Source organism: Lepidochelys olivacea (assembly GCF_965140295.1).
Source record: "Lepidochelys olivacea isolate rLepOli2 genome assembly, chromosome: 3".
Taxonomy (NCBI): Eukaryota; Metazoa; Chordata; order Testudines; family Cheloniidae; genus Lepidochelys; species Lepidochelys olivacea.
This window is the reverse complement of record NC_140413.1, coordinates 208,194,129-208,208,339: the sequence shown is the minus strand read 5'-3', so window position 1 is coordinate 208,208,339 and position 14,211 is coordinate 208,194,129. Positions and strand designations below refer to the sequence as shown.

The window sequence follows — 14,211 nt, the reverse complement described above, 5'->3', positions numbered from 1 at the left end:
CAGTTCCTTATTCAAGCCCTATCTGCAATATGAAAGTGGAAGGGGGAAATGTTGTGAGGAAGCATATTGCAGAAGAACAACTTTTTGGGTAGGGAATGGCACGTTCCTGCTCCTTCACAACAGTCTAACAGTCGCAGGGATGTATCTGTTGGGTGACTGGAGACACGTTTTGTCATGTACAGTGAATTAAAAACACAGTTCCTTATTTAAGCCATAAGTACCCTATGGAAGTGGAGTGAGGGCATGATGTTTCAGAGCATACTGTCCAGAAACTAAGCATCAGGTTGATGAATGGCATGTCCCAACTACTTCAAAACAGTCCAATGGCAGCAGGGATGAGTCACATCGGGTGATTTGAGACTAATTTTGTCACATACAGCCAGTCAAAACCCAGTGCCTTAATTATTTAATTCATAAATAATGAAGTAATTAGGAATTTTTTATCACACCCAATCATGCTAACTTGATGGCATTTCTAAAAATGTAATCGTACATTGATATATTTTTAAGGTAATTTTGACCTTTGAATAAGGAACTACGTAACCATACGGTAAGGAACTGGTACCACGTAAGAGGAACCAGGAATAATGAATCAACTTCAGCCTCCTGGGGGGAAGGATTGTTTCCCTCCAACCCTACACTTCTCCCATATATAAAACTTGCTTTACTTGATCTTTGCATATGGGAGGGCATTGTGGTTTTTTGTTTTGTATTACTGAATACAGAGAGACTATTGTATCTCACTTCAGTTACTGTCTAGTTCAGGCTAGTTTTCTGTTGGGAGTCTGATTTTAAAAATAGATACATCTACCTCTCCCTCCCCAAAAAAACTTAAACCAGTATTTGAAACTTTGTGAACCTCTGATAGGGGATACACTTTTGTGTGGGGCAGGGGTAGGGGGGTAGAAAGGGGAGGGTTGGTATTTGGACAAAGATGTTCCTGACATGGGACCATTTGAAAAATCAGAGCTGCTTCTCTCAGCAAGGGTTTGAAATACACCAGAGCTCCCATTTTCAAGTTTCCATGTGGCCTGACATGGGAATGCACTGCTGGCACTCCTGTATATATCCTAGTCTTGTCTGTCTTTGACTGTCCTCTGCTTCAAAATGTAGTGAAATTTTCTCGGTCAGATATTAAATGTAAATAGATCATATATTCTAGATTATTACAACATAGTTTATTAGAGCCCACTCTAAATTCCTAACTGTCCAGGTTGCTGTATTGTAGTCCATAAATCTAAATGACAATCTGGAAATACTCAGTTAAAGTGCTAACAGCATTGAGACTTGCTATTTAACTACCATATACTAAACTTAATTTTCACAAACTTGTCTCTTAATAACTGAAATATTGTAATGGTGCTGTAAATCGATTGATTTACCTTTGCTCTTGCATAAATGCTGATTTCTGGTTGTGAGCATACACTGAGGAGAAGTAGCTGTTAGGGACAATGGGCTTGTATTGGTACATATCTGGAAACATTTTTGTTCACACTAAAAATGTCCAATAATGGAATTTTTTTGTTATCGAAATTTTGAGGGAACATCAATGATTTTGGGTACATTTTTAATTAAGTGTTTCTACTTTAATATTTTTGACATAAAATATTGTTTCTGTCCTGTTCCCTTTGGTTACTCAATGTTCTGTCCGTCCCCTTCTGGTATCTCTCTTACTTCTGATTTTCTTCTTTTCTTTTTGATACATTATAATCTGACTGAACATTGTTTTGAGCGCCTTTGCAATTTAAATTAAAAAAAAAAACAACAAACGTGAAATTGTGTGCAATTTGTAATTTATTTCACTTTCTTTTAACAGCCTTATACAGATGAAAGCTGACAACTGAATGAAAATAATTGGACTCCTGCTGCATTGGTATCTAAACACAGTTTAAAATATGGACTTTAAAAACAAATGCTTTGATAAGCAACCGTATTCTAAAAAAGAAGGCATCTGTGGTATCATACAATCTCATTTGCCCAAACTGACATCAGCAAAAATTATCTTCAGATGTATCAGAATAACCTATCTACCAAAATGTTATGGGGTGAGCTAAATTAATTCATATGCATTATGACTGTGCAAACCTGTCACATTATGTTTTTAAGGGTTATTTGTGTCTGTTTTGCTTTGTGACTCTTAAGGCTCGTCCTGAGCTACATTTGACCCTTATATTTTAATAAACTAAAAATGATATAATTTAAGTTACTTACTAGTAATTTGTAATAAAGTGTCTGTTAAGTGGGGAATGAAAACACATAAAGATTCTGATGTTAAATGTTTTAGATCTTTGAAAGTATACAACCCCAAAGAGTCGGTCAAACAGATAAGGCAAAAGCATACTAGTGTACAGTGATAAGATAAATTCATGTATTAAATCAGTAATGCTGGGGTTCTTGTCTGAAATTCAGCAAAAGTATTCATGGAGTTGGTAAGAGATCTAGACATAGAATTCTCTAACTAAGAATACATCAGCCCTTTATACTTACTACTCCACATCATCACTTCCAGCAAAAATGCTGGACATCATGAATTAGAATCCTTGGGACTTCTTTTGATTAATTTTGGCTGGGCCTCATGCTACATATGTCAGCTATCCCTATCTTTCTGTTACTTCCATTCATACGTGCACAACTTTCCCCTCTAAAAATGCACTGATTAGGAGATTTTTTTTTTGAAGTGTTTCTGTCTTGTTCTCCTTTTATGTTTATAAGCAGATGCCAATCCCACATTGTGCTAGAATAGTTAAAGGCTATGTAGGTTCAGAATTCATCCCCTGCCCTTAGCTTTGACTTTATTAATAGGCTAATGCAAAAAGAAAAAAAACCAGACTCCTGCCCATGCCTTCTCCCCAAGCTTGGCTGTTCTTAGGATTTTTCTCTTAGGACTGGCGAGACTTAGACCAGTGATTCCCAAACAGTTTACTAAAGTGACCCATCAACTGCATTTTAACTTCTTTTTGCAACCCACTCTTACATATATGCACCCTCTGCCTTTGTGCTGCAATCTGAATCCTGGCCCAGTGCAGAGGGGAAGTTGGGGGCAAGGGGGTTGGAGAGCAGGCCCACCCTGCACTTACCCCATTGAGTTGCCTCTTGTTCTGCTGCATTAGGCCTAGCTTTCTGCTCCAGGTGTTATAATCTGGTGCACAGTGTCACAGCACCACTCAGGTTTGGAGGGCAGCCAGGCTAAACCTGAGTGGCTCTGCGACCCCATGTGTCTGGTTGTAATCCCCAGGACCAGCCCCGCAGGATAGAAGCCACCACTGTGGGATGAGTGTGGCATAGCCTCGCTCTCCAATCCCCTCCTCTCTGCACCTGGCTGGTAAAGTGTACGTTTGCCTAGTTCAAGGCCCAGTGATGCGTAAACCTGGTCCTGGACACGGTGAGCCATCTAGAATCTTCCTGAGACCCACCATTTGGGAAACACTGGCAGAGACCCCTCTGATCAGGGGGCACTCTCACTTCACTTGTACCCAGAAATAGTTCATGTGGTGCACCTGTCACAATGAATGAAGAGGTTTTTAACTAATATCTCCCATCAGAGTTCCAATGCCTTCTAACACGGTGGGTCAACAAAAGAACCCAGCTGCTGTGTTACAGTGCCATTCAGAATCTTGAAATGTTGACTTTCCCAAGTTGGAAATCTTGTGTCCTTTATAGCTGAGATGTAACTTGGTTACAGAAGTTTTCTGTGTAATGCTGTATCAGGCTGATTTAGTGGTGATATGGCATACAGTTGTGGGCATCCTGTGCCAAATGGAGCTGAGCTGAGGTATTTTAATGTCATTAATTGGAAGACATGGTTCATGTGCTAGCTTAAAGTCTGCACTCACTGACCTGTTAAAATACAGTTGTACTTATATTTATTAAAAAATCTTGGGTGCTTTAATTTTTTTTTGCAGTGGATTATTTGTTATGTTTTTAATGTGTATGTAGTATTTATTTCTGGAGAAGGTAAAAAGGAAGAAAAATGGGAGATGGTAGACATGACAATTTGGGATTTCTGTATAGTGGCTTGAATAATTCTTTGGATACATCAGCATAGTTTTTCTAAATCCGGTGTTGTATATATCAGTGTAACTACTCATTTTAGTACGATTACAAAGGAGTTTTTTCTTTCGCCTTGTGAATAACCCTAAAAGTGTTTTTAAAAAATCATTAAATAAAAACAGTAAACCCTCATGTGGAAAGTGCACATCATAGTTTGATCTCCTCCCACTTAAGTACAGGTTGTAACTTGACAACACTATTAATTTATGTACATCTCTGCTGTATTTCCTTATCTAATACTTGGAAAACGATTAAACAGCAAATACTTAAGTGCATGAGCTGTTTAGAGCAGAGGTTCTCAAACTGTGGTCCGTGAGCTTCATTCAGGTGATCCGCAGACAGTTCCCTCTAAGTTGCGTGCCTGGGTGGCTGCACACAAGAGAATGAAGGGCCACCCACCTAATTAGTGGAGCTGTGCAAGCATAGCTCCACTAATCAGGTGCTTGGACCCTGGAGAAGATGCACATGTAAGGTGAAGTGGTGACCTTGGGGGGAATAGAAGGTAGGCGGGAGGGGGGGAAATGTGGGATGTGCAGGGCTATGGCGGCCAGAGAAAGAGGTGGCTTTCCCCAGCTCCAAGGCTGCAGCTGCCTCCTTCCCAGCTTCAGTTCTGTGGCTGCTGTGGCGGGGGAGAGACCCCCCCCCTTCCTAGCCCCAGCTCGGGGGCTGCAGCAGCAGGGGAGAGAGGGCACATCCATTGTATTAGAAATAAGGCTACTGATATTAAAATATGGGTTGTGTGCTTTTATTTGTAGAACAAAAAAAGTTTATTAAGGGGTTTTTTTATATAGCGCTTTTACCCAAAGCACTAACAGTACAAACAACATTTGGAAAGATTATTAAGTTGTCTGCCTAGGGTGACCAGATGTCCCAGTTTTTATAGGGACAGTCTTGATATTTGGGGCTTTTTCTTATATAGGCTTCTATTACCCCCCCCCCACCCCATCCCGCTGTTTCACGCTTGCTATCTGGTCACCCTATGTCCGCCAAGACCCTTTCAGGTGGTCTGAAAAAAAAGTTTGAGAACCACTGGTTCAGAGTGCAGAGGGAAGCAGTCTCGTAGATCACCTGCTAGAAAAAAAATCTTCTGAATATGTCAAATTAATGTGAAAAGGCTATGAAGAAAATTAAATGGCTTCTTCCATGGCTCAGTGGGTGTGAGAGAGAAGAACTGGGGCAGGGGCAGGGGTAGAATTTCTGCCTGCAACACAGCCCTGCTGTGCAGACTCGTTTTGTAGCAGGTCCAGCCTGGTCCATGCATGGAGCTCGTAAGTGCTGTGGCAATAACAAAAAGCAAAAACAAGTTTGGCAGAATTTATTTTGTAGGATTTGGGGGGATAATGTAGATGTTTATGTTTATTTCTGGGCGTGTTGTCAAATGTATAGCTGTGGGGGACGACAGTCCTTATTCAGCGACGGTCCCTAGACCTGCTCAAGCAGCCTTTTTCTTTGCTGCCCTTGACCCGTCAGTTACCAGGGGGAGTATTTGGCGTGTGCGCATCCACAGCCGCCTCGGAGGTGCAATCAGCAGCACCCACTGGTTACAACTCCAGGCCTCTAGCGAATCTGGACGCGCAGACGGAGAACGAGGCCAGCGCAGACTACAACCCCCAGCATGCACTGCTCCCCGGGCTGCCACCGCGAGGCCCGGGGTAGGGGAGCGCGACTTTCGGGCCCCACTGCATGCTGGGATGCGTAGTCTTTGCCGGTGATTCAGGACCGCGAGAAGCACGCCAGCCCCCGTTGCATGCTGGGACGCGTAGTTCGCCTCTGGCTCCGCAGCGGGCTCCCCCGCCCTCCGATGCTCGGGACGCGCGGCGATGACGACGTCCAAAGCGTTCGTCTCCTTAGCGACGCGATGTCCGGGCGGAGGGGCCGCAGCCCGCTGCAGGGGGCTCAGCGGCGGGGCCGCGAGCTGCGGCTGCAGGTGCCGCCCGTCCCGCGCACCCCCGCCCCGAAGCTACAGCGCGGGGAGCGGCGCCCCCTGCCCGTGGGGTGTGGGGGGGTCCAGTCTGGGCGGGGGGAGCGGCGCCCCCTGCCCGTGGGGTGTGGGGGGATCCAGTCTGGGCGGGGGGAGCGGCGCCCCCTGCCCGTGGGGTGTGGGGGGATCCAGTCTGGGCGGGGGGAGCGGCGCCCCCTGCCCGTGGGGTGTGGGGGGATCCAGTCTGGGCGGGGGGAGCGGCGCCCTCTGCTGGGCGGGTGGAGGGATCCAGTCTGGGCGGGGGGAGCGGCGCCCTCTGCTGGGCGGGTGGGGGGGATCCAGTCTGGGCGGGGGGAGCGGCGCCCTCTGCTGGGCGGGTGGGGGGGATCCAGTGTGGGCGAGGGGAACGGCGCCCTCTGCTGGGCGGGTGGGGGGGATCCAGTGTGGGCGGGGGGAGCGGCGCCCTCTGCTGGGCGGGTGGGGGGGATCCAGTGTGGGCGGGGGGAGCGGCGCCCTCTGCTGGGCGGGTGGGGGGATCCAGTGTGGGCGGGGGGAGCGGCGCCCTCTGCTGGGCGGGTGGGGGGGATCCAGTGTGGGCGGGGGGAGCGGCGCCCTCTGCTGGGCGGGTGGGGGGGATCCAGTGTGGGCGGGGGGAGCGGCGCCCTCTGCTGGGCGGGTGGGGGGGGATCCAGTGTGGGCGGGGGGAGCGGCGCCCTCTGCTGGGCGGGTGGGGGGGATCCAGTGTGGGCGGGGGGAGCGGCGCCCTCTGCTGGGCGGGTGGGGGGGATCCAGTGTGGGCGGGGGGAGCGGCGCCCTCTGCTGGGCGGGTGGAGGGATCCAGTCTGGGCGGGGGGAGCGGCGCCCTCTGCTGGGCGGGTGGGGGGGATCCAGTCTGGGCGGGGGGAGCGGCGCCCTCTGCTGGGCGGGGGGAGGGATCCAGTCTGGGCGGGGGGAGCGGCGCCCTCTGCTGGGTGGGTGGAGGGATCCAGTCTGGGCGAGGGGAGCGGCGCCCTCTGCTGGCCGGGTGGGGGGGATCCAGTCTGGGCGGGGGGAGCGGCGCCCTCTGCTGGCCGGGTGGGGGGGATCCAGTCTGGGCGGGGGGAGCGGCGCCCTCTGCTGGGCGGGGGGAGGGATCCAGTCTGGGCGGGGGGAGTGGTGCCCCCTGCCAGTGGGGTGTGGGGGGATCCAGTCTGGGCGGGGGGAGCGGCGCCCTCTGCTGGGCGGGGGGAGCGGCGCCCTCTGCTGGGCGGGTGGGGGGATCCAGTCTGGGCGAGGGGAACGGTGCCCTCGGCTGGGCGGGGGGAGCGGCGCCCTCTCCTGGGCGGGTGGGGGGATCCAGTCTGGGCAGGGGGAGCGGCGCCCTCTCCTGGCCGGGTGGGGGGGGATCCGGTCTGGGCGGGGGGAGCGGCGCCCTCTGCTGGGCGGGTGGGGGGATCCAGTCTGGGCGGGGGGAGCGGCGCCCTCTGCTGGGCGGGTGGAGGGATCCAGTCTGGGTGAGGGGAACGGCGCCCTCGGCTGGGCGGGGGGAGCGGCGCCCTCTGCTGGGCGGGTGGGGGGATCCAGTCTGGGCGGGGGGAGCGGCACCCTCTGCTGGCCGGGTGGGGGGATCCAGTCTGGGCGGGGGGAGCGGCGCCCTCTGCTGGGCGGGTGGGGGGATCCAGTCTGGGCGGGGGGAGGGATCCAGTCTGGGCAGGAGGGGCGGTGCCCCCTGCTGGAGAGGCGGGGGGGGATTCTGTGGAGGGGGAGTGGTGCCCCCTCCTGGTGGGGTTGGTGGGATCCAGTCTGCCCCCGATGTTGTGGGTGGGGGTTGGGAACAACTTTGATATCTGAGCCACTGAGCCTGTCTGCCCACTGCTGTGCACGTCTGAATGCTGGACTCTTACCATGCAGGTGGAGGCACTGCTTTCTGACAGCAAGGAGAGGGGGGCCCTTGACCCTGCGAAAAGGAAGTACCTTTTTCAGAGGTAATTAACCCTAACAGTGCACGCTGCATAGAGACAAAGCGCACTGCTGTATCTGAAATCTAGGCTGTGGCGGTAACATTTGTGTGATGCTCTATTAGCTATCTCATGGCTAAGCAATTTGCGACTGAGAGATAGCTGTAGCCGGTTTTGATAGAAATTTTCCTAATCTATTTTGCTGATAAATTCATCTTCAGGGATGTGGAGGGATGCCCATGTAAATGAATTACTGGGTGGCAGAGTAGACTAGTGAGCTGGGAGTCAGGAGACATGGGTTCTAATCCCAGTTCTGCCACTGACCTCCTATGCAGTTTTGGTCAAGCTGTTTCACCTCTCTGTTCCTCTTTTCCCCACCTGTAAAATGAGGATCATATACTGTTCTTCCTTTCCTTTGCTTTGTTATCCATGGATCGGAATCTTCAGTTGATGAACCTAATATAATTATTTTAGAATATTCAGTTAATCAAAACATTAAATATAAAAATCTATTCTGAAGTGGCAAATTTGAACTCCCAAGTCAGGCAATGGAAACGGTAAAATATGAGAGGTTAATGTTAACTCTCTCACACCACATATGCATAAACAAAAATATTATACGCATTTAGGCCCCGATCCTGCAAACTGTTACGCATGTGCTTAACTTTACTACAGTGAGTAGTCCCACTGAAATCAATAGGACGACTCTTAGCAGCAAAGTTAAGCACATGCAGAAGTATGTGCAGGATCAGGGATTCAGTGGCCTAATTAGTACCTGACTGTGTGCACTATTAGTGGACACCCCTGGTACTACATAAATAATAAAGGATTTAAATATGGCATACTGTATGTGTATGAGTGAGTTAAGGTTGCCCCATGAATCTTATATTTTTAATATTTTTACTTCTTGTATGTGAACTAATACTATACTAGAAGCCTTTTACATTTAATTTTCTGTTAAAAATAAATAAGGAAGAGAATCCACCTGTGACACGATGGTGTAGTACAGCTGTGTTTGACATTTTCACCTTGTGTGTGCTTATAAACACCCTAGTTGCAGTATTGTGCAGATCACATTCTGCATCAGTACAATTCTGCCAATTATATAGCTTAAAACGTAGAACAAAGTTTTTCTATACATCCACAAAACCATTTTTTTTCTTTCAAAACTGCATAGTTTTGAAAGAAACCTGTTCAACTCTCCGCACCAGAAAGCATCATTGAGAACTATTCACGTATGCAGTGAAGATTTAAAATCAAGCCTTTTAGACATGAACAGGTCTCAAAAAGGTCTTATGCTACTTAACTTTAAAAATATTTTTTTATGCTCAGGGAATGCGATACTTGCTGGATAGAATTTCTGCTATGAAGGCTGTAGCTCAAGTATAAGGTTATTTCTTATTATTTAACAGAGCAAGGCTCCAGTCTTGCTGTGTGGGGCACAGGCAGATTGCTGCACCTGCATGAGCCCCATGGGAGTCAGCAGGGTTCGATGCAGGTGCAGGCCTGTATGCTACACAGTGCAGAACTGGGATCTACACTTCCAGTGCACTCTTTGGTAAAATATATGAGATAAAATATTTGTTAAATGAGTTCATTTTCTCAGGACAGAATCAAAATATTTTTAATAATACAATGAGACCCCTTTAAACGCACTTTTATTCTGATGTGCTAAAATGTTGTCTTTTTGACAGGTTTATACCGTGCAAGAGAAAACAACAAGTTTGAAATTGATAGTGTTCTATTCAACTTTGTGGTGCTTAGCCCTGGCAGGCATAGTATATCTTCTGTGCAGTGGATTGACCACTTTGCTCGGAGAAAAAGCAGCACAAAACTGTAGCAGAGAGATGTAGCTCTGTTCATAGGAAAGAGAGCTTGAGTAAATGAATTTCACATGTATTGCAATGCCATGTGCTGAGTCCAGTCATCATTTCTCCCTCTCATTATAATGCCGTTCTTCTTGTGAAAATTATTCCAGCCAAAGTTCTGAGGCACCTCTGTGTGTGGCTCCATTGTGTGAAAAAAGACATATGGATGCCTTGTGGCTTGCTCTCCTTTTAAAAAATGTTTTGTTTTTTAAAAAGTTGTAATCTCTTTCTGCTTGTGTGTCAGATGATGTTGGCTTTAGCCTACCACGAGGCAAATACTTGTTGTTTCTTATGCTATTATTTACATAGCACCATAGACGGTTCCAGAGAGTTTAGGAAGGCAAAGTCCCTGTTCTAAGGAGCTTAAAATCTAAGGTCCTGATCCTGGATTAATCCAGGTCCTTGCACCTGTGAAAAGCCCCTTTGCCTAAGGTCTTGCAAACACTTACATGCTTAACTTTGTGCACTAAATAGCCCCATTGACTTAAGTGGGACTACTCATGTTTGTAAAGTTACATATGTACATAAGTGTTTTCAGGATCAGGGGGCTAACTTACATGTTTCAGAAACTATACACAGTTTTAGTTGTTCATACATCAGAAGAGATCATACAACCTATGTCATTTGTTTTCAATATAGATGTATGGAGTTGAAGAAATCAGTGGATGAAAATACATCTGTTCTTCAAAACTTGAAAAAAGTAAGTTCTGAGGTTAAAGCATTTCCTATTTTCCCAAAATAAATTGTACAGAATGTTCAGAGAACGATAATATTCTTAGATTGTAAATTCTTCAGGACAGGCACCATCCCTGACTTTTTGTAAAGCAGCTAGTCTGTCTGGGCCCTGATCTTGACTGAGGTCCTTTGGGATTAGTCTAATATTAAATAATTATATATTTTTCTGTATGCCTTATAATGTAAAGTTCTGTGGTTTAAGTGTTTCTTAACATTACTTAATATTCTAGTGGGTTTTTTAATAGGAAAATATCATGGAATTGAAGAATAAGAATATAGATTTTCACCCCCCTCTTGGCTAGATGGAAGATCTAGAAAAATATTAAGGAAACTTTATAGTAATAGATTTCAGGGCTGATATTATCTAAACAGGAAATGGGAAAATGGCCATCCCCACGCTTAGTTACTTAAATGATATCAAGGCAAGAAGCTAGAACATATTGATCAAGCAAGAAGTTAAAATTAGCTGAGAGCGCTAAGGCCTGAATGCATTCAATCCTAATATTCCTCCTTCTCCGCCCCCCTCCCCTGCCCACCTCTGGCTGTTTTATGTGAACTCAGTGGAATGGCCTGATCCAGTAGGTGGCCTCTGAGCACGCCTACTGGATCAGGCCCTGCATGTGACTTAGGTGGCTGAATACTTATCTTCCCCTGGTTTGTGAATTGCTCTGGGGCTTAGGCAGAAGATAGGTGCCCAGATGCTTAGAGGGAGGCAGTACTGTGCAAGCCCAGAGATGGAAACTTAGGGGCCTAGGGAACTTTTACTGCAGCAACTTAGGTGCTGAGTGAATTTAGGCACCTGCAGGATTTGGTGGTGGTGGTGCGGGGGGGTTGTGCATTACAGTGGTGCCAAAACAAGGAGTTAGCGCCTAACTCCTTTTGTGCATTCTGGCATAAATGATTAGAAACCACAATTTTTTAATTGAGGGTTTAGCGTCATTTGACTCCTTCAGCAGTTTGGTGTATTCTTCTTTCTTAGGCTGATGAGCCTGCTCCTGTGGGGAATTATAATCAGAGAAAAGAAGAGGAAGAAAAACAATTGTTAACACTCTCTCAGCAGCTACAGAAACTTGCTGCAGTCCTGAGTCAGGACAATGTGAGCAAGGGTTACAATGTGTAAGTAGTATAAACAGGCAAATACATTTTAATTAGCCTATTGTTAAGAAATATTAGGGAACAGGTGGCTGCGTTTTATACCCATAGAGCTTGTTTTCATACTCTTATAAAAATGTATTCATTTGTACAGCTGAAACAGACTCATTCTCATATGACAGAAGCTGAAGATAAAATACCAAAAAATTCCATATCAACTGTTCTGAAATGTGGTCACTATAGCATTCATATCCTTTTCATTTTTGTCTTTTTACAGTATGCCCCTTCCAGACATTGAAGCATGGGCCACTGCTCACCTATTCCCTCAGAGAAAACTTTCTTCTTTATGCCCCAAGCGTTCTAGCACCAAGAACAAAGAAAAGCACAAGTTGCTAAACTGGGGAGCAGTGCCATGGGAAAGAGGTTTCTCTGGGGTTCCTGGAGGCTGGAGCCCTCTTTGCACTTAGGGAAAATTGAGGATCAGGAATGTGGGGTCAGAAAAATAAACCAAAACGTTAAAAGGGCCAGACCTGACTGAAAGGCAGGGAGAGGCACATAAAAGAATACTGTAAGTAGGTAGGCACTGTGAAGGCTGAAGATGCACAGCTCCTGTGGGGAGCAGTTTTGTTGACTGCAGACAAGAAGGATCTGACTAGAAGATTCCATGGGTTGTGGTTAGGTCCAAAATAGAATGTGACCATCAGGGGTTGGGAAAGGGCGTTTATCTGCTGGATTGCAACCCCTGCCCATAGGGACCACTGCACACCTTTAGAGTTTGGGAATTTCTGCCTCTTGTGCTAGGAAGCTGAGACCCAGGAATGAGAACCCTGCTGCAAGGTAACTTCAGAGATGCTAAATGATAAGGAAAGTAATTCTCATTTATCTGCTGTAGAATAATCTGGAGGTGACCCATTAAAATAAGAAATTGTGGTAAACGTGGGGTATCGTTTGTCTTGTGCAGAGATGGGAAATGTCAAAATAGTCCTCAAACAGAACAGGAAAATGAGGAAGAGGAGGAGGAGGATGAAGAAAGTAGTGGGGAGGAAGATGCTGAAGAGGAGGATGAGGATGATGATAATGATGAAGAAGAGGATGATGACGATGAATTGGAAGATCAACCAACAATTAAAGAATGTATCACAGTTGGTGATTTTGTTGCTCAGCAGGAAGGGGATCTCACGTTTAAGGTACATATATCTTTGAAAACATTATAAAATGTGTTTGAACACATACTGCATCCTCCGAATATCATAAATGACTGTGTGTGTATTGACGCCTCAGAATTCCGATTAAAGAAATTAATGCAAATCCACTGCTCTCTTCAGTCCCTCCTTTCCAATTGCCCATCTCTTCTTCTAGACCAGGGGTTCTCAAACTGGGGGTCGTGACTGCTCAGGGGGTTGTAAGATTATTAGTTGGGGGGTCTCGAGCTGTCAGCCTCCACCTCCAAACCCCACTTCACCTCTAGCATTTATAATGGTGTTAAATGTTTTAAAAGTGTTTTTAATTTATAAGGGGGATCGCACTCAGAGGCTTGCTGTGTGAAAGGGGTCACCAGTACAGAATTTGGAGAACCACTGTTCTAGGCATGCCATCTTGTCAGACTATTTTGTCTATACAAAATAGTGCTTCTGGAGTAATGCTCCTATCCAGCTGCTCTGACCACACCCAGTTCCCTGCACTTGCTGATTTTTTTTTCCACATCAAATTCAAACTCCTTATGCACATCTTCAGATCTCTACATAAATCTCAGCCCTTCCTATGTCCCTCTTAATTCTCTTTCCTTGTTGCTCCCTTTGTTTCCTTTTCCCACTCTTGCCCTTGTGCCTTTCATGTTCCCTTAAACTTGGGTAGCCTCTTATTTTTGTCCACTAAGCATTCCTCCATACTCCTTTGATATCCATTTTCCCATGAATCCTTTCTACACTGGTCTTAACAAAGACTGACCAAAACCTCCATTATCTGATGTGCTGTCATATGTTCTGTCTTAGATTGTGAACTGTTTGGGGCTGGGCTGTATCTTATCTTTGTTAAAGAGCAGTGTGTGTGTGCTTCAAAAATGGTTAGTAATATCTGGTTGGAAATGTTGTGATGAAGCTTTTTCAGACTACTGTTTGGAGCAAAGCAGTCAAGAAAACTCCTTACAGATGCACACTTAACAGTGAAATCAGTCCGTGCTTTTAAAATCACTTTAACAAATTGGAGAATGCCAAAGCATGAACTAGCATGGTGGGGTTATGAGCTACCATGTGGCATATGGGTGTTTGGACCTCTGTCTCTTGTTTCTGGCCCTTTGAATGTGAGGAACCATCTAGCAACCACTCCTCTTGACTCAGGAGCATATTTGATAGATGAGCTCAGAAAGGAGCCTTTGTGGCCGGACTCTGTAAGGTTAAGTATCTTTTGTTTACATTTCCCCCAAATCTACCTTCAAGAACAGCTGAGCAAGAGGAAACCTTGGAGGCATATTCTAGAGAATTCTTGGCCTGTAACTCTACTGAAATGCCTTCTAAGTATTTTTTCTTACCTAAAAATAAAGTTGAGCTTTTACCACCATAGGATATCAGGGAAAAGTAAACTAGTTCACTAAAACTGCAGTTGTTTCAAA

The 14,211-nt window shown here is 46.3% G+C and overlaps 1 protein-coding gene across 2 annotated transcripts in view; it reads left to right on the top strand.

Moving 5' to 3' along the window:
• Window positions 1–5,825: 5,825 nt before the first annotated feature.
• NPHP1 (nephrocystin 1) overlaps window positions 5,826–14,211 on the top strand; it is a 37,435-nt gene continuing 29,049 nt past the window's right edge. Inside the window, exons 1-5 of one of the 2 annotated variants that reach the window (XM_084624671.1) lie at window positions 5,826–5,977; window positions 7,862–7,935; window positions 10,416–10,476; window positions 11,491–11,627; window positions 12,565–12,790. In XM_084624671.1, coding sequence (XP_084480797.1) covers window positions 5,852–5,977; window positions 7,862–7,935; window positions 10,416–10,476; window positions 11,491–11,627; window positions 12,565–12,790 — 624 coding nt within the window. In that variant the 5' untranslated portion in view covers window positions 5,826–5,851. The remainder of the gene's footprint in view (window positions 5,978–7,861; window positions 7,936–10,415; window positions 10,477–11,490; window positions 11,628–12,564; window positions 12,791–14,211) is intronic. The other variant, XM_084624672.1, reaches the window with a different exon arrangement.